This window comes from Corvus moneduloides, chromosome 13 (genome assembly GCF_009650955.1).
Source record: "Corvus moneduloides isolate bCorMon1 chromosome 13, bCorMon1.pri, whole genome shotgun sequence".
Classification (NCBI taxonomy): Eukaryota; Metazoa; Chordata; class Aves; order Passeriformes; family Corvidae; genus Corvus; species Corvus moneduloides.
In genome coordinates this window covers 17,548,682-17,576,049 of record NC_045488.1, presented here as the reverse complement: position 1 = coordinate 17,576,049, position 27,368 = coordinate 17,548,682, and the positions used below count along the sequence as shown (strand labels likewise).

The following is a 27,368-nucleotide window of genomic DNA, read 5'->3' as shown; positions in this document are numbered from 1 at the left end:
TGCCAGATCCCAGCTGCTATGTTTACCACTCTGGGCTCAGATCCCACCAACAGTTGTACATGCCTTTAATTACTCCTTGGGAATAGCACATCCTTTTTACATGGTCAAGCACCCAGCACACGCTCTTGCAAGATGAGACACAAGCAGGAAAAAACCTCAACATTAACAGCATAATTGGAAATTCAGGTCCCATGATCTCAGTTCACTGCTAAATCAAGCATCCCTAATGTCAATAGTCATTTCAGTACAATTCAATTACAAGATTTGTATTAATTAAACTTCCCCTAGTAGATTGGCATGAGCTTCTGATAGATAAGAATTCTGTATAGCAGCTGGCTGGAAAACTCTTCAGCATTGTCAGATTACCAGGCTCATTTATGCACCATTTTAAGGAATCTTGCCTACTATCTGTGCCAGAAGACTGCTCTTTGCCTACAATAACATCTGTTTTTCCTGCACTTTATTTGCCATTTCCAAAGCTCTGACAGCCTGGGTAGCTTGAAAGGGGGCAGCACAGCAAACCTAATGGGATCTCAGTGCGCAGAGCTGTGCTCAGGGTCCTGCCGGCTGCTGCTTGCAGGCATTTCATGCATCGGAGGAGCACAGCTCACCCCGCTCCCTGTGTTCGTACAGTCCTGGCAGTGAAGCTCATCCTCAACAGCCCCTGTCCACAGGCAGTAATTCATAAGACCATGGAGAGCCTGAACACTCTCCTTCTAACTGCTGCTGTTTGCTTTCTCTGTCAAGGTGAGTGATCCTTAATTTGTTATTCTTTGATGGTAAAGGGAGGGTTGAAAAGGGGAGCAGATTATTTTTAAGAAGTGCAGAAGCACTCTCCAGCCTAAGGGGCAAATGGACAGAATCGTGGTACAGCTCTTTCTGTTACATAGTTTGTTGTTCAGTGGGGTTTTTTTTAAGTTTATCCTTGCAAAGTAGTTAGGTAGTCCTGATTAAAGATACCAAACAGGACACATAAAGCCATTTTAACATGAAGAAAAAGCACCTTATACATAAAGGTGTGGTTTCATATATTGCAGAGAAGACAAGAAAGTGACAACATTAAAGAGCTTTAAGTATGTGCTGCAAACAGCATGTCTTCTCTCTGCAGATATGGAAAGCACGAGATATTTAAATGAAAAACCACATAAATGCACTTCTCTAGAGACAGTGGATGCTAGATTTAATTAGAGTGCTGGTGACATGTAAAAAGGCTGGCAATTTGGGATTGACTATAATAGTGTTAACATCTAGATTTAAAATTATTTATCTAAAAGATTGAAGGGTATTTATTCCAGGAAATCTCAATCTATGAGGTAGAAGATATCAACAAATAGTACAAGCAAGACTGGCAGTTAAAAATGTTCATTTTTTAGTTAGCAAGCCAGCTTGAATGATTTCACTAATCTGAAAACAAAATTGCACTCCAAGGGAACAAGAGAAGGCACAAGGGGTAAAAACCAATCAGACAACACCAAACCAAAGACCTTTTAGCTGAACAGTTTCACGTGAGGGGAACCCTCTTGTCTTAGGGAGAGGTGAGGTCTCACAGATTCGAAAGCAACACCTGCTTGGTGCAATCTGTCACCTGCAGATACTTCTGCCTCCCCCCTCTTTCTCTACTAAAAAACAACTGGCAAAAAATAAACATGTCCTTGCAAATATTCATATTTCCATTTCAAAGGAACTGTAGAATATGTTCAACAGACTTCAGTTTGTGACTTTGCCAAATTTGCATAGTGCTATCCATTAATGACAAAACCTTTTTTGGTTTTTCAGTTGGAATTCATGAGGATGTGTAGTTCAGAAGAGAGTTTGAGATAGCTCTCTAAAAATAAAAAGGCCACTGGCTTCTAATAGTGTCAGGATGGTTATTGCCTAGTTTGATAGCAAAATAGTAGTGTAAAATACAAGCTCTCACAGCTCATCCTGAAACAGGTGAAGTACCTTGTTAAGAATTTCAGCTAGCAGCTTTTTTGTTGGCCACAGAGTACGATGAACTGCACTTATGACTGGCAAAAGGACAATAGGAATCTACTATAAATAAAAACTACTTAGAATAATAAAGGGGTAGTTAGCACATTTCTTTGAGTGTGCTGAAAAGTCTGTGAATGTAACAGTTAATAAAATTTTAATCTTTTTTTCTTTTTTTATATTTTAAGAAGCAGGCTGTTATCCTCACCGTAATCATGCAGTCATGACTCAGACTAGAAAGCAGACTTCTCATTTCCTGGGACTCTTCCTAATGCAAGGCGTTCTGACCCCTTACCAGAGGCCTGGTCTGTTGGGTTATACTTTCCCTTTCCTCTGTTCCACAGCCCTGTGGCCTTGCCAGGTCTGGGGGATTGGGACTGTGAGGGAAAACGGTTTTTGCAGCCCTAGTTCTTCAGTAATTCCCCAAAACTATTTTTTTAACTCACTTTGCAGACGTGTGTTAGGAAACCTCTGTCATAGCATTACCTTTCACTGCTTTTCTTCTCGCAGCCCAAGCGAATGTCCCCCATGGCACACTACTCCCCGCTTAGGTGAGGCTGGGGCTCTGCCCAGCGCACAGGGATGCTGGGCAGTCAGTTCAGTAGCGGGGCGGCCCTGCTCCTCACGGGGCTGGCCCGGCGCTCACCCCGTGCCCTCCGCAGGCTGCGGCGGCTCCGAGGCTGAGCACCGGCTCTACGCGGCCCTCTTCGAGAGCTACAACCAGTTCGTGCGCCCCGTCAAGAACGTCTCGGACCCCGTCATCATCCAGTTCGAGGTGTCCATGTCGCAGCTGGTGAAGGTGGTGAGTACAGCCCCGCCGGCCGCCGCGGCAGGGCCGGCACATCTCCCGACACACCTCTCTTTTCCAGGACGAAGTCAACCAGATAATGGAAACCAACTTGTGGCTGAAGCACGTAAGTAGCGCTCAGTGACAGCGCAGACGGCACCGACTCACTTCCCCTCCAGCGAGGGAGTGTTCCCCGCTCCACCGGGGCGACCCGGGGCGGGAGGACCCGCCTGCCCAGCGAGGCGTCTGCGGGCTCCAGGGTCGCGGGGGCGGCGCCAGGCTCGGGTCCTTCGGGGCACAGACGCATCCCGGGACAATATCCCTGGACAGCATCCCGGGAGAGAATCCCAGGAGAGCATCCCTGGCTCTCCGCTCCGTGCCGGCGGCGCCGCCCGAGCCCTTCCCCGGCGCGCTGCTGCCCCCCAGCGGCCGCCGCACCGCCCGGCGAAAGGGGACGGGAAGGGACGGGACAGGAGCGGAGGAAGGGACGGGACAGGAGCGGAGGAAGGCTGCTACACTTACTGCAGTCGCTAAATACAAGATTTTTTCTCTGGAGACTCCCAAACGCGCTGCCTTGGCAGACACCAACGCAAGGGAAGCAGCTCGGCATGGAGGTCCCGCACAGCGCCACTTGGTGCTGGTTAGCTCCCGTAAAGTGAGAACGAACCAAAAATCTGTACTTCACGTTAAAATGGCTTTTAAAAATGCAGTTAATAACTTTTGCAGTCAGCTTAGTAACCAACTTAGTTCCCACCTTCACCTTGATATTCAACCTCGTTAAAATGGGGTTTAACAAGTCCTAGCGACAAAGGCTGTTACCTGAGCCGTAACACCCTGGAGCTCTCTCTGACCCATCTACCCAAGGTCCCTCGACTGATGCTCACAAATTGCTCCACAGCCTCCAGGAATCTCTTTTCATTGTCCCACAGATACCTGCTTTTTTGAGATCAAAGTTATTATTACTCTCTTTTCAGAGAGTGTGGGACTGTATCTTAGTCCCTCTTTCACCTTGTTCCAGCTATTGAGTAGACATTCCTGGGACAGTCACATATATTTAAGTCATATATGCATATGACCAACAAGGTCTAGCTATCTAGGCCCACCTAAAATCTGCATATGAAAAAACACCACACATATGTGTTTGTTAAAGAAACATCTAAACACTGTAGTATCCAAAATAAATCAACCGTGGAAGTGATATGACAGCACTCAGTTCAGATCTAGTCCACTGAATTTCAGTTTCTTCACAAACCTAACATAGACTCATTTCTACCATAATTAGATCTGGAATGATTACAAGCTTCGGTGGAATCCAGCAGACTATGGAGGTGCTGAATTCATCCGAGTTCCATCTGGCCAGATCTGGAAACCAGATATTGTTTTATATAACAAGTAAGGCTCTTGCATATTTAACTTCTTAGTTCAGGGAGAGGGGTTGATGTTACCAGTTCTAAAAAAAATCAGCAGCAAGTTCACAGAATGCACTGAAAAGCTGCTTTTCAACACACCTGTGTCCTGCATCCCCCCACTGCTGTTCTCACCCTCATGCCAGCCACGTCAGCATCACTGGGCAGGAATCAGCTCTAACCTGGAGCTGCAAGTGAGCAGGCCAAAGTGAACTTGGCTTTTCCCCTTCACAAGCCCCTGTGAATCACAACTCTAACTGAAAGAAATGCAAATTCTAGCTTTTTAGCAGTTAAATTCACAATTTGACACCTTTTACTTTAGATGTCAGTTTCTGAGACTGTGAAGAGCCAAACTATAACTAAATGGATCTGTAAGAAAGCAATTCTCAATGAAATGGACTCAGCTACAAGATCCAAAACTCAGGTCTATGGATCAACAGTGATGACACTCCTTTTCTAACTGGGGCCTTAACATTTCAAATTACCCTTTAATTTTACTTTTTCATTTACTCAAGTGGATCATATAAGATAGCAAAGTGGGACTTAAAAAAACCTCTTAGAAAATACACTCATTATGCAAAGATAGACTCCAAACCTAATCCCTCTTTCCACAGTTACTACCTGCACTGTCCACAGAAGAGGTGGAAGTATCAGTAAAATTCTTACCATCCCTTGAGTTCTGATGGGCTTGATCAATCTAGATATAGAATAGAATGAAATAGTTTAGTTGGCAGGGGCCTACAACACTCATCTAGTCAGACTGCCATTTGCAATCTGTTATTTGCCATTTTGAATATTGATTGCACCAAGCCATGCTATTAATAAGAGAGAGTATTTCCTTCCAACTCCTCCCTGGTGAGTTTATAGAGCTTTTGTTTCAGTTTAACTGTGCAAATTTATGACGGTCACTGACTCAGTCTTGCATAAGCAACTGAGCTCCAAGTAAACAAGTAATTGCTGACTTCCCCAAAATAAAGAGTTCATGTATATGATCTGAATGTATGGAACTACCTGGAGTAGATCATTCTAATTTTTGTTATTTTTACTTGCTTTACAGTGCAGTTGGGGATTTCCAGGTTGATGACAAGACAAAGGCCCTTTTAAAATACACGGGTGATGTGACCTGGATACCTCCAGCTATATTTAAAAGTTCATGTAAAATAGATGTAACCTACTTCCCATTTGATTATCAGAACTGCACCATGAAGTTTGGTTCCTGGTCTTATGACAAAGCCAAAATTGACTTAGTTTTAATTGGCTCTACAATGAACCTGAAAGATTACTGGGAGAGTGGAGAATGGGCTATAATTAAAGCTCCAGGGTATAAACACGACATCAAATACAATTGTTGCGAAGAGATATATCCAGACATCACATACTCTCTTTACATTAGGCGTTTACCTTTATTTTACACTATCAATATGATTATTCCCTGCCTGCTGATTTCTTTCCTGACTGTATTAGTTTTTTATTTGCCCTCAGACTGTGGTGAGAAGGTGACACTCTGCATATCAGTTCTTCTCTCTTTAACAGTGTTCCTTCTTGTTATCACAGAAACCATACCTTCTACTTCCCTGGTAATTCCCCTTATTGGGGAATACCTCCTTTTCACCATGATATTTGTAACTCTATCAATTGTCATAACAGTATTTGTACTAAATGTGCACTACAGAACACCCAAGACACACACAATGCCCGTGTGGGTGAGAACCATTTTCTTGAACTTACTTCCCCGGATCATGTTCATGACAAGGCCTGCCAGTGATGAAGAGAATAATCAGAAGCCAAAACCATTATTCACTTCTGAGTTTTCAAACTTAAATTGCATCAACGGTTCTGAAACCAAATGCTGTAAAGATGGCTTTGTATGTCAAGATACGGCATGTAGCTGCTGTCAGTACCAGCGCACGAAGTTCTCGGATTTCAGTGGCAATCTCACTAGAAGTTCAAGCTCTGAGTCTGTAGATCCTATGCTTTCATTCTCAGTTCTGTCACCAGAAATGAGAGATGCTATTGAAAGTGTGAAATACATTGCAGAAAATATGAAAATGCAGAATGAAGCAAAAGAGGTAAGAACATATTTTACTGTTACTCAAACTGCAGATACCTTTTGCCATTAGTGTGTTTGGTAAGAAAAAGATCTCAAACAAACAGACAAAAAAGATAACAGAGACCATTATTTTATGCAAGTAAATTACATAAGCTGTATTACAAGTATGTGCAGTTTTGAACTTACATAATTGAGAAGCAGCTCTGCTGCACAATGATCTCTTTTATTCACAATATGTACTGAGTGAGGCATGTTAAGGCAACCACTGCTAGGGGAACATACGAGACCACCCATCCCACAAGAGTTGAAGTTAGGATTTTCCAAGTTATAATCTTAATAGTGGAATTTGCTGACCCTATGGCCTTTAGAAAGTTACATTCTTCCTCCCACAGCTTACCATCAACAACAGAAATGTAAGAGTGAATGTCCCTCACAGTGATGATGGTGCTCATTCTGTTGCTGCTGCAGAGTAAAGTGCTGTAGCTAAATGAGGCAACTACTGCGAGACAGGGACCGGCATCTTTCACAAAGCTGCATCTTAACACAATAAAGGAGAAAAAAAAATTAAATTTTTTTTTCTATTATATTCCTCAAACATACTATGAGCAGTAGCCACACCATCACAATTATCACAGAATTTAAATCCCCACACTCTGGCACTTCATTCTAACTTCACTTTGTTTATACTGAAATCAGAACTCTATTTAGTTTAGTTGGTACAGAAAATACAGGGTTGCTTTGGGTTTTTAAGTTTCCCTTAACAAACAAGTTCTAAGCTAAAAAGAACAAATTTTAAAAACAACAAATGCATTATTCATTTCTTATCATTCTTGAAGAAAACAAAAAAAAATTGAATTGTAATCTCAATAGTAACTAAAATGATCACCAAGTTACTATTAATATATAACATACAGAATACTTCAGTGTCACTCTTGCTAGAACATTCACTGTAAAAAAAAGAAAATTAGAAAAATCTGTTGTTTTTTGAAACTTGGTTCCCTTTTTACATGAAAGGGACAGAGATGAATTTTGCATTATGCATGAAAACAGTCAAATTTCAGTACTACGTAATTAACATACCAAATAATTATATACCAATTAATTTTTGCTTTTTACATACTACCTAAAGACCAGCAGGAGCAGTCTGTTTCAGTAACGTTTTCTGGACAAACCTGTTCATCTAAGAATCTAAAGCTTTACACTTTCATCTTTGGAATAGAGAAGTTGTATCTCCTCAAGTCCAGTGTCTTGGTGATCAACCTTTTGGATTTGAAGCAGCAGCTTTTGGCTTTGCTCCAAAGAGCATATGCAAATAAAGCTTCTTCAAAATGAATTAATTTGTCAGTGAAAACAGATGTGTAAGTTGTGTATACATAAAGATATCTACATACAGAAGAAAGTGCACTTCCTATATGAAATGGTATTATTGCTAATGCAACTTATTCACCTAATAAACATGCCAACTTGCTATTTTTTTTTTTTTTTCCAGATTCAGGATGATTGGAAATATGTTGCCATGGTAATTGATCGTATTTTTCTATGGGTTTTCATCCTGGTATGTATTCTAGGAACAGCAGGATTGTTTTTACAACCTTTGATGGCTGGAGATGAAATGTAAAGATTAAATAAAACATTGTGAAATCAAATAAAACTGCCAACCAACTCTGCATCCCCCTCCCAGCGCCTCATGTCTCTTCCATGTGTAGTAGAACAAGGATCTCTCTTGGCTTAAACTTTGCTTGACCAAGGCGGCTTTGTTCAGAATGCGGAAAAAGAAATTATTCTGAACCTTTATGACAGCGAATCTCAAAGTAATACGAGCTATGCTTTACAGCTACTTCTCTCAATAACTGGAAAAGATGGAAGCAGTGTGTTAAACTTCATAGCAATTATTTAAGAAGGGGTTAATAAAGAAATGGAAAATTACATGAATATTTGGAAAGTCAAGATGGGTTGAATGCTTTGGCCTACTAGGTTTGTTTCCTAGTCTGGTGCCAAGCCTCTTCAGACCATGACAGGATCTTCTGGAAGGAGTTCATAGTGAGTTCCATGAATACCCTCATGAGGATGGAATGGTGGGAAGCACAAGTACCAAACTGCTGGAATGCAGACATTGCCACCTGCTGTACAAACTGACCCACACAGTGTCAAGAAAGGACCGAGAAGTTTATCACAAAAGGAAAACAAATAGGTAAATAATAGATGATGGTTATAAAGCAGTCATAAAGTAAACTCTCTGTATCCCCAGAATGCAATGTATGTGAAGGCCATCAGAAAAAAAAGCTGCTCAAACCTAATGATGTTTAGAATTGTGTACAAGTGAAACACACACTAAGACAGTCTGCAAGTGATGCAAAGGATCACAATGCTCTGATTGGATAGTTTGGATACAGAGGCATCCTGCTATAGCAAAGTGTTTCATGCCAAGGGAAGGCAGGTAGACAAAATAGTCCTGTAAAGTGTGCTAAAATTGTTGCTTAGGCATACATATTTTTTTTTTTTCATCAGTAACTGCAGATTATTTAAGAGCATGAATAAAGAATGCAACAAAACACTGTACATATTTTGTAAAAATATGAACTGTTCTCTCTGTACCAAACTGAAAACTTTCTGGAAATACAGTGTATCATGTGATATAACATTTATGAAAATAAAGAGAATTAAACTGTTGAAAATTGTGCCTTATTTTCATTTATTTTGAGCAAGTGACAGTAATCTATGTAAGGTACCATTACCTACAGTTCAATACATTCAGCAATAAGTTACAGAAGTAAAAGTCCATGCTTCTGAGTATATTAACATTCTTTTGTTTCAGACACACCTGATAAGCAGAAGACCCCAAGGATTCCAGTGTCAGCTGTTACCTGAATCTACCATGATCAGACTAGAAGTCACTAAAAAAAATTCATGCATTTGCAAAAATTGTGAGTTACTATAACAAAGAGAGTGACTCCACTGGGCAATGTGCTGCCCATCATGATATAACTGGGCAGCCTGGAGACATCACTTAACAAGGGGAAAGAGATGAAATGGAGAGTTAAAAAAATAAAGATATATATCTGATCTACAGTTTTACTCACTTTGCTTTCTCTTCAGGTAAATTTCAGTAATTCAAACCTATGGAAGACTTTAAAAAGAAATGTTGTATTTGAAGAGGAAACAAGCTATCTGAAGTATTTCTGCAACTTGCACACAGAGAAAGTCACTGATGCATTGTTTAACCTCAGTAAAACTGAGAAAGTCAAAGCTCTTATATCTGAATTAAATCAGATAATCTTGAAAATTCACCTTTAAAGTTATGATGGGAATAGAGGAAACATGGATATCCAATGTCAGATGTAACTGAATTGTAACTGAAGAAGAGTGACTCCCTAATTACTATTAAAAAAACAAACAAAACAAAAAAGGCCTGCCTGACATCATTTTCCTACTTGTGAGCCTTTAAAAGCTACACAAAACCAAGAATATCCTGCAAATTAAAACATTTTGAAATAAATATTCAATTATATATGTTATGACGTAAGTAATAGCTATTATAATCAGTACAGGGCTATTATAAAGGAGATCTGGGAGGGGGTATGGGAGAAATAAGTATCTGTTGTTCAAATTTATAATCACTATAAAAATGTAAAATTATTGAAGATACCAGAGTTTACATTAAAACTTCTCACCTAAACATGTTATTATTAATGTAGTAATTTAAACAAACAAAAACTTCCTAAGACTTGCTCTAGCCTGGCATTCCTGTATTAGCCCTACAGGATGCAACTATATTATGAACAACACTAAAACAACTTTGGTGTAGGAAAATACCCAACTATTTTAGAGTCTTTTCCAGAAATAAAGCTATTAAGAAAGGAAGAAAGGTGGCATTGGAATCAATGTAAAGAATGTATTTAAATGGAATAATTGAAAAGTTGCAAGTTCGTTTTCAACAATCTTAGGAAAAAGGAAATATGGAAAACTCTAAGTCCTTGCTGCTTAGAGTTACATATGGTTTTGTAAGTGAAAGAAATAATTTAAGGTAGCTCTCAAGTTCAGTTTAATAAATGTGAAAATCATTAATCATCTGTATTTGGTTCTACAGCATGATAATTCGTTACCCACCTCCTTCAGAAAGATGCTCCACAAATTCCTTCTGCCTGTGCTTAAATAATTCTGAGAAACACCCAAACACAGGAAATAATTAATGTGTCTGCAAACTCACATACTGTATCAAATTCTTCATCAAGAGTAAAGAAATCTGAATGTTCCAGCCCCTTAGAATACAACTTGGGAACTCAGTTAACTGCCTTTGCCTTCCTTTCCAAAGCTGATGGAGACATCAATATACACATATGCTTTAGGCATTTTAAGGCTTGTTAAATGCTCCTGTTGGTATCACAGAATTAACAAGCTTTAAAATTTAGCAGCAAATTCCACTGAAAAGTTATAAAGGCCAATCATGGTCAAACTGCTGTTCTTAGTTGTGTATTAGATATACAGGAAGTTTAACTTGTATTTTTATTATATTTTAATTTACTCTGGCGAAATTTCATACTTCTACAACACACTGAAGAGAGCTGATAAAAATTCTCCTTTGTATACTAAATTGAAATAAGCAACTCTACTGTGTAACTGCAAATATTTAATATTCAGTGTAGCAATTTATATAGTAATTTAATAATTGGACTACAGTGATTATCATTAAAAAAATTTAAATCCTTCTATTTCACAGTAGGTGTCAGTGTATGCTTTTTTGATAAATCATACATGCAATGGCTTGAGAAGGTTCTTTTAATTCTGACCTGGCTTAGCAGTAACTCAGTAGACTGGCAATAAGCAAATTGACTTCTATGTGTCCTGGGAATGCCATGCTTTAAGATAAACCTAATTTTCTAGTTTTGGATTTTTCTTTTTTACTCTAGCAGAAACATGACTACAAAGAACATGCATGGAAACAGAGCTACTGCAAAACTCAGAGACATATCAGTAGGACACGGCTCCGAAAATATTTATGCATTGGTACTGCCTATATGGGTAGGTACTATTATACTTGCCCATTTATGAATAACAGGAATAAATAACACAAGTGATCCAATTATTGAAACCAGAAGAAAAGCCCATAAGAACATTCGATCAAGCACCTGAGCAATGTATTTCCAGTCTTCAACAACCTAAAAGAGAAAGAGCACAAGAGTTGGTCAGTGTGTGCAAGAACAGGTAAAAACACAGTACCAAATCCTGCAATTCTTAGTTATTTCAAAGTACACTTTTTTCAACCATGTCCATATGATAACCCTCTTGAACAACATTTTACAATTACGTTGTGAGTTAGAACAGAAGCAAACTTCCCTCTGTGAAGATTGATAAGCTATGTAGATTTTGATGCAGAAATTGACCCTGACAAGCACCAAACATCCTCATCTACAGAGAGATGAGACTGGTCTGCCATCTTCTAACATACTGCAGGATTCATGGCCTGTGACGTCATAAAGCAGAATTCCCAAGCAGGAGTTGGAAGCAAAAGTTGTAAAGAAAACCCAAACAACCAACAACACCAGCCCACAACAAAAAACTAACCAGAAAACCAAACTAATCAGAAAACCAAAACCAAACCTCCCCAAACAGTAATAATAAAAAAATTTTTTTTAAATCGTTAGTACAGAGCAGCTGTTGTGTTACAAACAAGAGCTGAAAGCTGCAAAGTTACTGCTCCACAGAATTATACACTAGGCAGAACACTCACAGTAGTTTCAAGACTACTTTCCTTTTTGATAAAATTATTCATATCTATACACAGCTTTGCAAGTATTGCAGATATAATTGTGCAAGCAAATTAAAACCTTCCCAAACAATTGTCTTGGATTTGAACTGGAGCTATCTACATTTCCCAAGCCTAATGCTTCCTAAGATGTAAGGCTCCAATAGCCAGACACTAGGTGTCCAGCATTTATTAACAACTTTTGTAATTAAAGCTTGCATTCTCTGGAGCCCAGTAATAATAAAACAAGTGAGTCCCCAGTCAGCTGTATGTTAATTTCCAAGGTTTACAGTCACAACAACATTACATTTGTAAAACGAAATACTTATCACTTGTCACTCACAATCAACCTTTAATTTACAGGAAATTATGTATTTAATAGCAAACTATTCTATTTCTGTTGTTCATACAATGCAGGGCTATTAGATGCTGCTTTAACAGTACAGCAGATATATTTCTTAAAAATCTAGGCCGCATCCCTTGTGACAATGTCAGAATCAAGTCCTGAGAAGGCACATCAGAGGAGGCACATTACTCCTAGTCTAGTATGGGAGAACACACTCTCAGCAACCAGAGACAGCAATTCCCATATAAACTGAAAGAACCTCAGGCTCTGCCATCAGAAACAGACAGTACACAATAAACTTCTATATTTCTACAAACTTCTACACTAGACTGGAAATAGCATTTAAGTCTCTGATGTACCTATGGTGCTAGCGTAAAAAGCATGTAAAGAAAAGAGATTTTAATGCTCTTACACAAAAGTTGTAAACATTTATTAAGAACAATTCAGAGTGCAAATGCACAGACTGAAAAAAGCCTCTGACATCTTTTGGTATGACTTAGAGACAAATAATAGTAAGGGTAGAAGAGAACAGTTATGAAGTCATTGAGTCCATATTTGATCTCAGCACAAAATGACCAACATATGGCTATAGCTTGTATTTAAACTAATACATGTGAGTTAGAGCCCTTATTTGGAATTGAAAACTGCAAGGTAAGTCTTGCCAGTATTTATTTGGAAAATATAAGGCAACTGCATTTTTCAAGATAGTCTTCAGGTACAACATTAAAGTGAAAAATAGCTCCTTCTCTCATCATCTCAGCAGTGCTGTAGGGAACAGTTACAGTACATGCTCTTGTAATAGACGAGTGTCTCACAATGTGTAACTAATGACAAGAACTTACTTCTAGAAGAAAGCAAAAGACTTCTAAAGAACCCAAAGACTGTACTGTATCAGCCAAATATTCTCAGTATTGTACCATAGTTGCACATCTTTTCAGTGGAAACAACTACACAGCTTTCAGTGAAGTACAAAAGCTGTAGCACATCTTTAATATGCAACTGCACAGTAAACCACTATTTGGTTTTCTAATTTCCACTCGTACAAAATCAGTGCAGCAGGACTAGCATACCCACCTCGCGAACTTCATTCTCCTTCATAACGTGTCGTGTAATATAGCGGATAGAATCCAGAGCTGCTTCCAAGGTGTTCCTAGATGATTCTGATCCATTCATATTTGCTGTTTCCTCCTTCTGAGCAAAGTATCTATCGACATGGCTTCTCATGCAAAGCAGCTTGGGCAGTTTGTGAAGAAATATCTTGCGAACCCAGGGTGCCATCGCATTGTGTGTGGACGAGGAGCGGTGGTGGATATTGATAGCAAAGACAGTTATCACAATGGACAAGGTCACAAATATCATAGTAAACACCAAGTACTCTCCTATGAGTGGAATAACTTTAGAAGATGATGGAATAATTTCTTCAATAACAAGAAGAAAGACAGTCAAAGATACCAGTACTGAAGTGCAAAGTGAAATTTTTTCACCTTCATTTGAAGGAAGATAGAAGACAAGGACAGTTAGAAATGAAAGCCCAATACAAGGAATAATGAGAAACAAAGTGTAAAAAAGTGGCAAACGTCTAATTATAAATGAATATGTAACAAAAGGATACCAGCAGCATCCATCAGTCCTGTTTCCTTTGCTCCCTGTTGCAGTGACTATTTCCCATTCTCCATTATCAAAAAAATCTCTTTTGTCAACATCATAATCTTCAAGAATTAGATCAACCTGTGAGCCATCGTAAGTCCAGGAACCAAATTTCATGGAGCAATTTTGAAGGTCAAAGGGGAAGAATGTTACATCAATAGTACAAGAACTTTTGTAGTTTGCTGGTGGAGTCCAAGCAATGGTGCCATCGTATTTTACCACAGTTTTTGTAGATGTTCCCTCAAAACGTCCATCTGCACTGAAAGAAGAGAGATAACGCATGTAATTACAATGGAGTGTGGGAGTGCATTTAAATACGAAATTATGCTTTGTTATTGTCATTTCTATTATTTATGCCTGGATAGATAAAATTTTGTATTGTCTTCATAGTCAACATTTTTCCTCAAATTTGAATCCCACATAGGTAAACAGCTTTGGAAGATAGAAGAATATTTTCCAATCCTGAAAAGATCTGTGCAACTTTCTATGGTCCCAATGACTTATGAAAAGATTGGAAAAATCCTGATCTTTAATAGCATGACCCAGCTCTGGTGTTTCTATTAGTAATACAGAATAAGTACTTTTAAATTTGGCCAAATCATAATTATTGAAGAAAAAGAGTCATGAAACAGGTAAAGTAATACTTGTGTCGAAACTTGAATTTACAGTCACCGCAACAGCCTTTTATCCTGACTCAACAAGTCAGGAAATGTAAAAGCATTGTAAATGCACACAAATTGTGCAGAAGGGTTAATTCAAAAGTTACTGTGTCTGAGATCTGTTAATTTTCAAAAGAAAAAAACCAAGAACAACCCAAAACCAAGGCAACCCCCCCTTACAGTTAAATGTACCTGACTTTAACTCCATTAATATGACCTACAACAGCATAAATTAGTTGCTTCCCTCCCATCACTCTACACTATTTGTACCCAGCACTTTGCAAGACATTTTTTTCTAATTAAGAAAAAAGTTTACACAACAAAATGGAAATAACCTTTTCAAAGGGACTAGAAATTCCATTCAGAAGTAAAGCAAAACATTGGAGCATTTAACATGGCAGCAAAGTCCATTTGGATTCAGAGGCAAATTCTTCCACAGATTCTTAGCCCACTAAACGTACACATTATGTCTATCCAACAAGCCTCCTAGAAGCAGTTTGGCCAGTGAAGTTATAACATAAATGCATTTTGTATGAGAAGATTCAAATCTTACTTGTCATACAGCACGATATCTGGAATCCAAATAGAATCTGATGGGACACGAATAGATGTTATCCCAGCATAGTCTTCAGGATTCCACCTTAATTTTACATCTACCCATTCCTGTGGATATGAGAGACGTAAAAATCATTATTATTGGGAAGTGGATTTAAGCAGGGTGATACTACATGAAAATAGATAATGAGGCAATTAACAACAATCAAACTGGCTTCTTAAATTTGCATAAAACAATGAATTTGCTGAACGGACATGTAGTTACCTCACTTAATATTTGTTTTCTGTTATAAGAGCTACTTGACAGAACTTAAGATAAGATGTTCCTTTTTCAGAGCATGTATTTATAAGTAAGAGCTATTATAATGTAATTTAATTGTATAAATTAAATTTGAAAAAAGCTTGTTCTGGATGAATACCAATGACTGGAAGCTAATCAGAAGCAATTTAGACATTTTCATTATACAAAAAACCCCATCATGGCTCCAACTCTTGAAACTGGTTCAACTTCAAGAAGATCTGCAGAAACTATTAAAGAGGGCACAAAGTATCATCAACCCACACGGCCATCTCATTTTTGCTGACTAGTCTCAAAGTTTTCCTAAAAATAAAAACTTGGCCTAAAATTACAGTTACTGGAAAAGAAGGGAATGGGAAGCAAAAGGAAAAAAAAATCAAATAAACAGAAAGGAATTAGCCCAAACAAAAATAATTCCATAAGCTATTAAGTATAACCAGCATCTGCAAAGATTCTTCTCAGTTACATCAAGAATGATCTGTGAGCAGCATTACCCAAGTAAATAGTGGCAATTAAGTTTAGTACCGGACCCTTACAATTACAAAGCTTGAGGATTTTTCCTGCCCAAACCCAAATATTCTTCAGAGGAAAAAGTACTTCCTTCTAGCAAGCATATTTAATTGAAACTGGAATTCTTCAATAATGTATATCCAATAGTTTCAAACATCCCACAGGAAAAAGACCTCAAAACTATTATACAGAAGAATACACCAACCATACTTTTCTTAATAAAGCTTTTGAATGAAAACTTTTGTACTGAAGCAGCAATTTATGGTTGGAAATACACTCCTTGATGTATTAAATGGTCATGCAATACCATAACAGATTTCTTTTAATTTGGTGAATTTTTACTTACCTTGTTGCTATGGGTTTTTTTAAGAGGTTTGTCACAATTAATCCTTTAAAGCATTTCCAGGGACATTTTATAACGATACTGTGTGAAATAAAATTTCATGCAAGAACTAAGTTTTTTGAATATACAGTTAACTAGAAAAGTTTCTCCCAAATTTTGATTTGCAGTTATGAAGCTTCAGAATTTTTTATCAGTATTTTACACATACCTGTTTCAACCATACATTTGTTGTCATCAGTTGATTTTTCTCATCCTGTAAAATAAAGCATATATCACAAAAAAAATCTATCCATAGGAAACAGTTGCTTCAGTTCACAGAGGTCTGTAACTTGAAATACAAAATACACTGCCGAAAGCATTCCAATCACTAAGTATGTTTATATGAGAACATCATATATCCATCTACAGTGCATTTTTATTACAACTGATAATAATTTTAGACACTTAATCTATTGTGTTTAAGCTAAAACAGCCACAATTATTTCACATGAAATTCTTCTAAAGTTAATGGAAAAATACAACTTATTTCCTGTACGTACCACATCTACTAGCTGAGAGATTGCAAGGCCAAACTTGATTTTTATTGTGTCATTCAAGTGTTCCACTGGACGAACCCATCTTTGATAGTCTTCAAATAAATGCTTAAACAAACGATCTTCACTTTTAGCAATAAAAGAAGGTTCAGATACAGCTATATTAAAAAAAAAAGAATGTATTAACATTGATTCAAATGAGCAGTGTACATCTGCATTCTTGTGTCCAAAGAGCTACAGCTGTGCAGAGTTCTTTCTCATCTCATCCCATCCCCTTCTCTCTAGAAGCATGGCCAAGGTCCTGGAAGTATACTTTCATAAAGTTACCTGGTTTGATTAGCATCCTCATACCATTGTCACACTCCTGAAATGGATGACTCAAGAACATTAAGATAATCTCAGTAGGCAAAAAGCTCTTATATCATTTACCCAATGCCATGCAATTATGGAACTTCTCTAAAACTGAAAGCTGATCTATGAGGGACTGAAGTTCTGTCAGTCTCAAACAGGGTGGTACTTTTTAAAAACCTACATCCACATTATACATGTCTGTAGTATATTGCATAACTTGCAATCCAGTTTGAAACTTCAGTCTCCTCATGTTTTAATGTACTTCTTCTAACGTTTGAGAACATTTATCATGTATAAATTTTGCTGCACTTGTAGAGCACTTTCCCTCACACTGTTTTGCATCTTAGATGCATATGCCAAACTATTTACCAGTTGACTCTACCTATTCTAATGTTACACTGACTGGAATGCACCTTTCTAGTTCTTTTTCATAGTTCTCAAGGAGTCATTCTGGGTAAGATAGAGGGGAGGAAAAAAGGCAAGATCAGTGTCTAGCTAAGTAATTCAAGTAAGAATAGCTTTCAAAGATGGTGTGAAATACCTGAAGATGGCCACTGCCTCGAGAAGCACAAACTACACACACCACCTTGCACAAAAGGGTCTCCAATTCTCAGACATAAGTTAGGGTGACCACCAGAAAACACAGACATATGTTCTAGATAAAGATTTTTACTACTTACCAATGAGATTTAAAAGGAAACTACTGCCAAAAAAAGACATAGCAACTCTTATCATCAGTTTAAGGGACAGCATAAGCAAAAGAACAGACCTCACCACCATCTCTTTTTAATGCAGACTTAAAATATTATGCCATTACATAAATCTATGGCACGACCTCTCTAGAAATCATGTGCTCACTAACAGCATCCATCTAAAAAAAGATGTATCAGAAGCAGAAAAGCACCAGAGAATGTCATAAACAGATTAAAACCAGAGACAGTCATCCATACAAGGAGAGATTGAGAAGATTAACATTACTTTGTTGGGAGAGGAGGTGAATTTAGTCAACACAACAGAAGTAGATCAACTAGGAATGATACAAGCAGAAAAAACATTGGTGGTATTTAATATTTCTCATAAAAGAAGCTAAAGGAAACAAAGTATCAATTAAAGGCAGCACAAACAATGTCTACTTGAAGTTCATTACCATCAACACTCAGTAAATCAGCGATTCATAGATACTGAAGAGGACTAGAATTTTAGAATTGCCTGGGATGACTACACTGTATGTCAGGCAGTGTCACACCTGCATAGAGTATCAGTTCTCATTCCCACAAAACTCGCAAAAGCTACCTCAGAGTTTGACCAACAGTTCCATGAATTGGCATTTGTGGCAGAGGCTTGGCTAACACCATTTAAGCCATTAATTTGAACTGACCTAACCCAGTTCCATATGACTGCAGCCTAGACAAATTAAGATGGGCAGCCTAAGTTTTAAGTTCCCTCCCATCCATCAAAGTGTGACAGCAGTGGATTTCTGCTGTGCTGCAAAAGGCTTCATGTCCAGGTCCTTTGGATGAAACACCCAAAGCACTGCAGAGCCCAACAAGGCAGTTCCCCTCCTTTGGCACTGCAGTTGTGGGGCAGTCCAGCAGAACTATTATTTTAAATACTAACCAGATTTCTCTGAAGTGTCATAGTAGCAGCAAAAGCAAAACGTAGCTTAAGAAATTGGACCCGCAAAATGGGAGCAGCAGGACTCCTTCCTCCTACAAATATTACCCTCACTAACGTGCTGCTGAACAGTTCTTGCTGCGGGTCAAATCAACATTTGGGGTTTAAGACAGGTCACCCTTCAGTTCCAAAATACAAATTATCTGTTTAGAGTGTATTTCATTTGCTCACAAACCTACTGTTCTTTGAGATACATTATTTGTACATGTTCCACAGTTTGACACATCTCCATTTCAAGATTGTTGACTTGTGGGATGTGCAAAGAACTGATGGGCACTTGACACTGTACCACTGAGATACCTCAGGTGCATACAGGAAAACTCACAGGACATAAGAATTGCTGCCAAAAAGGATCCAGCAACAGAATGTTGCACATGTACAAGTTACCTTGTAAATGTACAAGTGCCAAAAATATATTTAAGTGGTTCAGTATATCCTCATTAGCCAAGGATTTTTTCTCATTTATAACTGTATCAAGATTTGCCAAGCCTACATTTTACAGACACCGAAAAGAGTGCTTCCTGAAGACACAACTTAATTTCTCTATTTCTATATCCCTATTTCCTGAATTATTAATGGTTCTGAGTATATTTCAGTCTAATATTTCATAAATACTTGATTTTTATATTAGCATTAATTACATTTTCCACCTCCAGTTAAAACTCTCAACTGAATTTTTCGTACAATTCAAGACTGACTATGCAGCTGGATATTATCTCTCCATTAATTGACCTTGAAGCAATGCAGAGGCAAAGTTGCACTTTCACCATTTCTGTGTTCCTGTAAGATGACCTCCTGAGCATCTTCAGGGTACATGCTGTTTCCAGATTAAGCTTCTCTTAAAAAACAGCATCTCCTCTGCTATGCTAAAAGGGGACATGTTCCTTTATTGCCTTTATATACTAACAGGTTATTTTTCAAATATTTTATACTCAGACCTATAGTATACTCACTGACCTATTACAATGACCATTATTTACTAACAATATAGTTCAATTATTTCTTTCTTTTTTTTCTGATCATGGATGTATCCACACTTTTCAGTATTTCTAGTTTATTCTGTTTATTAATATGCTGGGGCAAACTGGTCTATAAAAGACATCTTAAACAAAGGAGAGCTCCATGAGGAGGCTGGGAATGGTAACAATATATTAAGAGTTGGCAAAAATAAAATAAGTAATCACCTCTACCCTGTACATTTTATTTAATAGGGCCATTGAAATAATTTGTTACACAGACTGCATGTGTTTAATATCTCTTTTCCACATATCTGTATGATTTTAAGATTATAACAAGGGTGGTGATTCTTAGTAACTCCTTGTACTAACATCAATTAAAAAAATTGTGAAGAGCTGGTGACAAGTGGAAAAAATGTAAAGAGAAGAGAACAGGTAAAACAGTTTTAGTGGCTTAAGGCAGCAGACTAGCTATGATGGTTGGAGAAAAACAGAAAGAGGTTAAAACCTATGCCTAGCAAGATTAGCAAACAAACAACTCAGAGCACAATCTCATACTAAATCAGATGGCAAGAGATTATGGAAACACTCACCCCTGCCACTAGCTCAGTGTACTAAAAAATACTTAGAAGATCTGCACCCTTTGTAGGGCAGTTCTAAGCTTGCCTGTATTTGTACGTCTTCATTTTTATTGAGGCCGGATAACCTCTGCAGTTTAAATCAAAGGCAGCTCTCTGCACTGTTCAGTGGTAACTCCCAATGACAATGTTTATTATTTGCACCTTAAACTCTTCTCATAGCCCCTCAGTATGAGTTCATATTGAGCAACAAAAAAAACCCCAAAAAAACCCCACCTAAGTCACATATGATGTTGGATGGCCTAAATTTTAATTCTGCACAAAGGAGACAAATGTTTATGCACAAAGCAGACCAATAATTCAAAATTTTTTAAACTCTGAAGTAGTTGGAGGACACTTTTTACAAAAGACTAGGTAAAAATTCTAATTAAACACTTAACCTTGGAAACATTGTACTTAAAAATTAGTTTCTACCATTTCCTCCATAAGTATTTAACAAACTTTTTTATTAAAGTACTTTGGAAGAACTATTTAGAAAATAGGATGAAGCATTACATGGGCCTCAGATGCATGAACAGCATAATGAAACGCACATGTCTATTCATCTTGTTAACATTCTCAAGTCAAAATTTCACATGAGCTGCTAATGACAGACTTTTAAAATGTTGTAGATAAGAAACAAAAGATGGGTTTCACAAAAGAATAACACTTTCGTAATTTACTGTACCATTATGGGATTAAATTTCCTAGCATCTTAAAATGATTTAGCAACATTATTCCCTTTGTAAGAATTACCAGTAAAATACTTAGTGCTACAGCTTGATGTCAGATGTATTTTTATAAATCTTTGGTTTGAAATAGGAGAACATCAGAGGCCATGTTTCTCCAAATAACAAGCTTTCTTTGAACTGTATTCCTCTGCATTTCCTTAGATAAAGTGTCTAAGAGCCAGATTGGGACTGCAGGTGTAACGCTGCTCCTTACACATTAAACAGTGTAGTTCAAAGCATTTTCTAACTGACAGAATCGAGTGTTAATGATTTCAGGCTTTCTTTGCATCACTACTGGGTGCAGTTTCGAAGGGAAAAGGGTCACTTTTTAGAAGTGTAATGTTAAGATGTAGATTCAGAAGTAATATATATTACTAATGCATGTTTATAATCATATACCATTATAATGAAAAAAACCCCTACTACTGAGGACAATAAACATTGTAAAATACCCATACTTTGTGGTTAACATTATATTATTTAACTCTAGGCTATCATAACACAGACTATTGTCCACAGATCTAACTACTACATACTAAAACTAATAATTTGCTTAGAAATGGAGAAGGTGAATGAATATATACAGTACACCTGCCTCCAGTACTCTAGTATATTTATTAAGACTATCTCCCACCATTACTTCATTAGGTAGAAAAGACAGGTAATGTATTATATGGAAATTTTATTTTTGTACTGATTCCCCTGCCTCTTTGAAAAGCATCATGAGTCATACTTCCAGCATGGTCTTTAATTTTTTGGCCTACTTTTCCTTCTATGCATTAGCAATTGCCAAGAATCCAATCACAGTCAAGCGTTTAATTAACAGCAAGCATTTAGAAAGATCACAATCATCTTAACTAGGATTTCTGTAAGTCAAAGCAGCAATACTAACACTATTCCATTTACTGAACAAAAGTCAGAAAAGCTAACAATTACATTCTGAACTTCCCAGAACTATCTTTTCCTCCCCTGTTTAAAAAATAAAGGCAGACCCCATCACCACAACTACAAGCATGGAAGAGGTGGCTTCAAAGTTACTGGGAGGACTTGTGCCTTCTCTCTTACCTAGACATCAACATCTGGCCAATCAGCAGCAAAATAAAATGACACATATTGGACAGGAAACTATGAGGAATTTTGAACTGCAATACTGCTTAGTAATTACCAATATGCACAGAGGTACAACAGTTGCTCACAGAAAGAAGGGAAGGTGCTTCTTACGTTCAACTCAAATTTGAAAGGTTAAAGTTACAACTTGATAGTTGTAAAGTAGAATGAAGCTATCCCCTAACAGCTTAGCAACAAGGTATAATTATGGCACATATTTCTAAATACATTTACAAGTTTGATTAGTAACCATAATAGACTGCCATGTAGTTTGTAAACTAACCAAGAAATAGATGTGAACTGACAGTCTTTAGATTAAGAGCTAGTTGCACCACAAACCGTTCCTTTCTGCATACTTGTGCTATGGATTCTCGGGTACACACCATGTGCCAAACAGCTTCCTGACCTCTCTAGTGACACGACTGCCAGCAGCAGTGACAGCCACCTGCAGCTGTAACTGCAGGTCTGTGCCGTGCCACAGCACCTTCTCCCGAGCTCACTGACACACTAATGTGCTCCACTCGGCTTCCCACAGACAGAACTGGGATCCTTCTCCCTGCCCAACAGCCAGGCCATGAAAAGGCTGCCTCTCGTCAGCCTCCCGTGAGGAAAAATTCTGTCACGCTGAAGTCAGGAGAACTTCTCTGTAACCAATCCAGGATTTTGTCATCTCTCTTTTGTACCACTTTTAATCACGGCATCATTTTCACTGACTGCTGACTTGTCAGTAAACACTGAAGATGGACTGTGAAGTCAGCACCGAGGAATGCTGAAAGAGAGCAGCAAAAGGGTGTATAGAAGTGCAGATAGCACAAGGAGCAAAAGGAAGAACAAGTATGCAGAATCTTGTCAGAAGAACCATTTATAAATTTAGAGGCTATCTGTCACAGAATTAAACACAAATCCAAAACATACATAAATAAGACCTTACGGAAATAAGAAACAGGCCTGGGCTTCTCACAGGTTGTTGCCAGTGCAGGGCTGGGTGCTGCAGACACTGGGCACTGGACTTACCTTCTGCCTCAGTAGCATTTTGCCCACTCAGCTTCATTCCAGTCTTGGATACACTGGAACATACAACCCTACAGCTCACAGAAATCAGCTACATTGCTCAAAACCAGATAAAAGAGTAGGAGATTTCAAAACCTATAACATCACACAAACCCCAGGTTTTACCATTCTAAAAAGCAGAAAACTATGCAGGTACTGCCTTCCACAGCTCCTTCTACAAACCAATACAGACATTTCTCCACAAATCAATGCTCACGTTTATCCCCCTAAGAATCTCTAAAGAAAGCACAAAATATTTTAAGAGAAAAATCACAAGAAACCCATACAAGCAGGAAGGTTTGCAGCTTCCTCTTGGGTAGGGAGAAGGATTTGATTCATTAAACTGAGTGGAAAACGCTTGGGTGCATGAACTGCCAAGGAACACTATCACAGGTCTGCAGCACAGCACAGCAGTGCTAGAGGTTGCTGTTAACCTCACCTCCGTTTGGGTGTTCAAGTCTCACCTGTTAGTTTAAAATTCAGAGCAAGAACAAAACTTATACTTTGACTATATTTTAAATCAGCAACTATTTTCTCCTGACAATTCAGAGTTATCCAAGCACTATTAACTGAAGGAAACACCAAATTAATTTACAAGCACTCTTACAGCAAATTTAATTTTATTTTAGAAAAAACAAGTTGTGAAAAGAAAATTTTAGCCTCGCTATGTACGATCAGTTGTCTTTTAAGTCAAAACTGCTGGCTTGTGCCAAAAGGAAAAATTTGGCTTAACCTGACTGCAGGTAATTCCATGCAGTCATATAAATCATAAAATGTAACATAATGATTTTGCATCTTCTGTCATGACGAACGTGAAAAGCACTACTTTTCCAAATGTTGAAACAAAGAATAATCTTTTAAATCACATTCAGCAATAAGACTGAGTATTTGTAGGCTGAATTAAAACCAAGACGTTGATACAATCAACCTTCCATAAACCATATTTACAACCACTTTTTCAATTTTCAGTTAATATTAAAAAAAGGTCAAATTTATCTTTCATTAATTTTCTTTCTGCCTGTAATTATTGCAGCTATCGTTTCAAGACATTCTGCAAAACTCTTGGCAATGTACTTACAAATTATGTAAGTGCAGCGTTTTGAAACAACTGTTTCTAAATAAATCTATAGAAGAGCAGTGATTTTGCTCCTTTAATCTTTGTGTAAGTCTATGACCACTCCAGCTTCACATGCTATTTTACATCCTTCAACTCGGGAAGTTAAATCCTGATTGAATTACGAGACTGACTCTTTTGAAGTCAAAGAAATAACGCATGACCAAACTAAAGAGAGCTCTGTTATAAATTCTTAAGAGGGTTGTTTTCATGTGCAGTCATATTCATATGCGAATTACAGTTATTAAAATATATTCTACAAGTTTACCTCTGTACCAGCTGCAGATGCAGAGCACACACTACAACTGCACCTCCGCTCAAAAAGTGAGTGGAGCAAAAATTGAAAGCTATGGCAGCTGAGATCTTTAAAGCATGATATATACTACATTTAGAAAGTGTAACCACTGCGTAATGAAATGTGAAGCACTCAAGACTGCTAACGCACCTGAAAAGCCGTAGTTTGGCAAAGACATTTTCCCCCTTTTCTGTGAGGGGGCAGCCCTGGTGAGCCTGTTCGACCGCGGTCTCCGGAGGTCCCGCTCGTTTTCTTAAAGCCAGCGGAGCTCTACGATCCTCCTTCAGCAGCCACCGCCGGACCCGGCACTAGCCTTACTTTAACCTCGTCCGGGAAAAGTTGATGGCGCGGCAAACGATGCTGGTGCGCAGAGACCCCATTGCCGGCAGCGTTTACCCCCCACACGCAAAATCCCGCCTCATTTCCCCTCACGAACCGCTCCCGCTGCCTACGCTCCCAGCCGGGCCACAGCCGGGAGGGGCAGCGGCGCACCCCGGGCCGCGGTACCACCCGCTCCATCCCCGGCGTCCTTGCACAGCGCCAGGAGGGCTCGGAACCCCCGGCCGGCCGTGCCCTCCCCTCCGACACCCCCCTGGCTCCTCACCGGAGCGCCTTTTACCCTTCATTCTTCTTCCCAGTGGCCCCGCCGACCCTCACCCCCCCGGGGCCGCCCCGAGCCACCTTACCCGCGTGCGAGGCTCCGGGCTGGCCGAGCAGTGGCGCGCAGAGCCAGGTGAGGAGGAGCAAGGAGGGGGGGCGACCGCAGCGCAGCCGCGCTCCGCGCCCGGCCATAGCTGGGGCACGGCCCCCGCTGCCTCCGAGCCCCGCGGCGCGGACGGGGCGCGGCGGCGAGAGCTGGGAGCCGCTGGGGCCGGGCGGCGTTGGCCCCGCCCTTCGGGGGCTGTGAGGGGGCGCGAGGGGCGGGAACCTCGGACAGCGCCGTCCCGGCACCCACTGCTGGCCTCCCCCGCGCCGCCCCTCCGGGCCGTGAGGCGCGGTGCGGGAGCCGGTGTCGCCGAAGGAGCTCCCCGGCAGGTACCGCGGGGAAAAGGCGGCAGCGCTGCACCCACAGGCTCGGCCCCCCGTGCCCGTCCCGCAGCCCGGGAGCGGCTCCTGCCGAGGCCGAGCAGGTGCCCGCTGAGCGGGGCCGGGGCCGCTGTCCCGCGCGGCGGCAGCTGCAGTGCCAGCGCTAAATAACTCCGGCACATCCACCCGGCCAACGCCTGCTGCTTCTGCACCGTGGTTTTGGGAGGGTACAAGTGTAAGTGACTTCTAGCGAAAAAAATAACTTTTAATTTCCATTCCATATAAAACACTCAGTAGGGTTGGGGTTTTAAAAAAGTTTTTAAATCAGTACGATTTTAAAAGTTTCTAAAGCAGAATATTTCGGAACTTTTAATCTAAAATAGATAAACTGATGCAAGCTAAAAAGACCTAGGATATTTCCACATCTTTAGGTATATTATAGATATACAACATATATAATAAATACTCTGTACAAAATACCACTTTTTTCTATATCAGGTAAACAAAATCTGTTACAAAAGACAACTTTCAACACACAAACTGTGAAATTTAATCAGTGATTTTTCCTAAATCATCCTAATGGAAATGTACAGTGTACACGTTGCCACAAAAAAAAATAGAAGCAGCTGGCATTAATGCATTTTTTACATCTAAGATAGTGTTTAATGTTTTATAGAGAGAAAAGACGTGGAAAGAAGGGCTAAATGACTTTACCGTGTTAATAATCTTCTACATGAAAAGTGCAAGATACTGGATTCCTCAGGAAAATGGTCCTTACTTAACTCAAATAATTTTATCAACTTTATACCTTTCTAAAATGAGCATTACCCGAATAGCAATTTCATTAATCATGTTGTCAATTGTCAAAATTCTTTCATACCAATTGTTCATTTTACAGAAAAACAGTGCATCTCTCAGTGCAAATGGTGATTCTTTTCAATGACTAAAACAGGATACTGGAGCATTTCAACCCCTTTCTTAATTTTTAAACTAATGTTTTTCTGTATTTTCTTTTTCTGCAGCCATGTTTGGGTTATGCATGTCTGTGCAAGACATAATGCAGTCTGTACAAGCACACAAAAAAAGGGTGCTTACACAGGAGTTTCTTCCAGCATATTTGTAGTGACAGGATGTATTGATTTGAATGCTCTGCAGTAAATATGGTCATTTTATATATTGAGAATCCACTTGTATATGCCGTATCTTCCACAATCAAAATATTTGTGTAAAGGATGCAGCATGACTCTTATTTTGAAATGCTCAGTGTACATGCAGTGGTCAACCTAAGATTGTGTAGTAAATGAAAAATGTATTTTAGCCTAAAACAGGGCATAAAGCCCCAGGTTTTTGTTTTTTTTTCTTTATGTGAACTGTAGTTCTGATGTTTTCTGAGTGCTTCAAGAATTACTGGGCAATATTTGTACTGAAATTGCAACTCTGTAGTTTTTGATGGAAGCTGGTTCACTGCTGCGCTGCACCTGGTGTTCCTAACATGAGGTTATCAGGTAAGATCTGTATTTCTGAGCACTGCAGTAGATGCATTTTAGAGCCATAATGTGCCACTACCAATGTTGAACATAGCTGCCACTAGAACGTGCA

General features: G+C 39.0%; 2 protein-coding genes across 5 annotated transcripts; one reads left to right on the top strand and one right to left on the bottom strand.

Annotated features, from left to right (window-relative positions):
• Window positions 1-337: 337 nt before the first annotated feature.
• Window positions 338-8,889, top strand: CHRNA3 (cholinergic receptor nicotinic alpha 3 subunit). Its single transcript, XM_032122993.1, has 6 exons — window positions 338-747; window positions 2,634-2,773; window positions 2,841-2,885; window positions 4,041-4,150; window positions 5,222-6,233; window positions 7,704-8,889. The coding sequence occupies exons 1-6, from the start codon at window positions 588-590 to the stop codon at window positions 7,830-7,832; spliced, it is 1,596 nt and encodes a 531-aa protein (XP_031978884.1). The 5' UTR covers window positions 338-587; the 3' UTR covers window positions 7,833-8,889.
• Window positions 6,322-25,604, bottom strand: CHRNA5 (cholinergic receptor nicotinic alpha 5 subunit). 4 transcript variants are annotated; one of them, XM_032122995.1, is made up of 7 exons: window positions 25,430-25,603; window positions 16,855-17,006; window positions 16,524-16,568; window positions 15,163-15,272; window positions 13,378-14,209; window positions 11,341-11,370; window positions 6,322-6,751 (listed from the first exon to the last, which is right to left on the bottom strand). In XM_032122995.1, the coding sequence occupies exons 1-7, from the start codon at window positions 25,533-25,535 to the stop codon at window positions 6,698-6,700; spliced, it is 1,329 nt and encodes a 442-aa protein (XP_031978886.1). In that variant the 5' UTR covers window positions 25,536-25,603; the 3' UTR covers window positions 6,322-6,697. The 4 variants fall into 4 exon arrangements, with proteins under 4 accessions (XP_031978886.1, XP_031978885.1, XP_031978888.1 ...); XM_032122994.1 differs by lacking the exon at window positions 6,322-6,751 and having other exon boundaries at window positions 8,890-11,370; window positions 25,430-25,602; XM_032122997.1 differs by lacking the exons at window positions 6,322-6,751; window positions 25,430-25,603 and adding an exon at window positions 23,299-23,350 and having other exon boundaries at window positions 8,890-11,370.
• Between the last annotated feature and the right edge of the window lie 1,764 nt (window positions 25,605-27,368).

Coding starts and splice junctions, on each gene's coding strand:
- CHRNA5 (XM_032122994.1), bottom strand. CDS start 25,535: ATGGCCGGGCGCGGAGCGCGGCTGCGCTGCGGTCGCCCCCCCTCCTTG. Junction 14,210..15,162: donor GATATCGTGCTGTATGACAA/GTAAGATTTGAA, acceptor CTCTTCTTTCAG/TGCAGATGGACGTTTTGAGG. Junction 11,371..13,377: donor AGGAGAATGAAGTTCGCGAG/GTGGGTATGCTA, acceptor TTTCTCTTTTAG/GTTGTTGAAGACTGGAAATA.
- CHRNA3 (XM_032122993.1), top strand. CDS start 588: ATGCATCGGAGGAGCACAGCTCACCCCGCTCCCTGTGTTCGTACAGTC. Junction 748..2,633: donor TGTTTGCTTTCTCTGTCAAG/GTGAGTGATCCT, acceptor TGCCCTCCGCAG/GCTGCGGCGGCTCCGAGGCT. Junction 2,886..4,040: donor CCAACTTGTGGCTGAAGCAC/GTAAGTAGCGCT, acceptor TACCATAATTAG/ATCTGGAATGATTACAAGCT.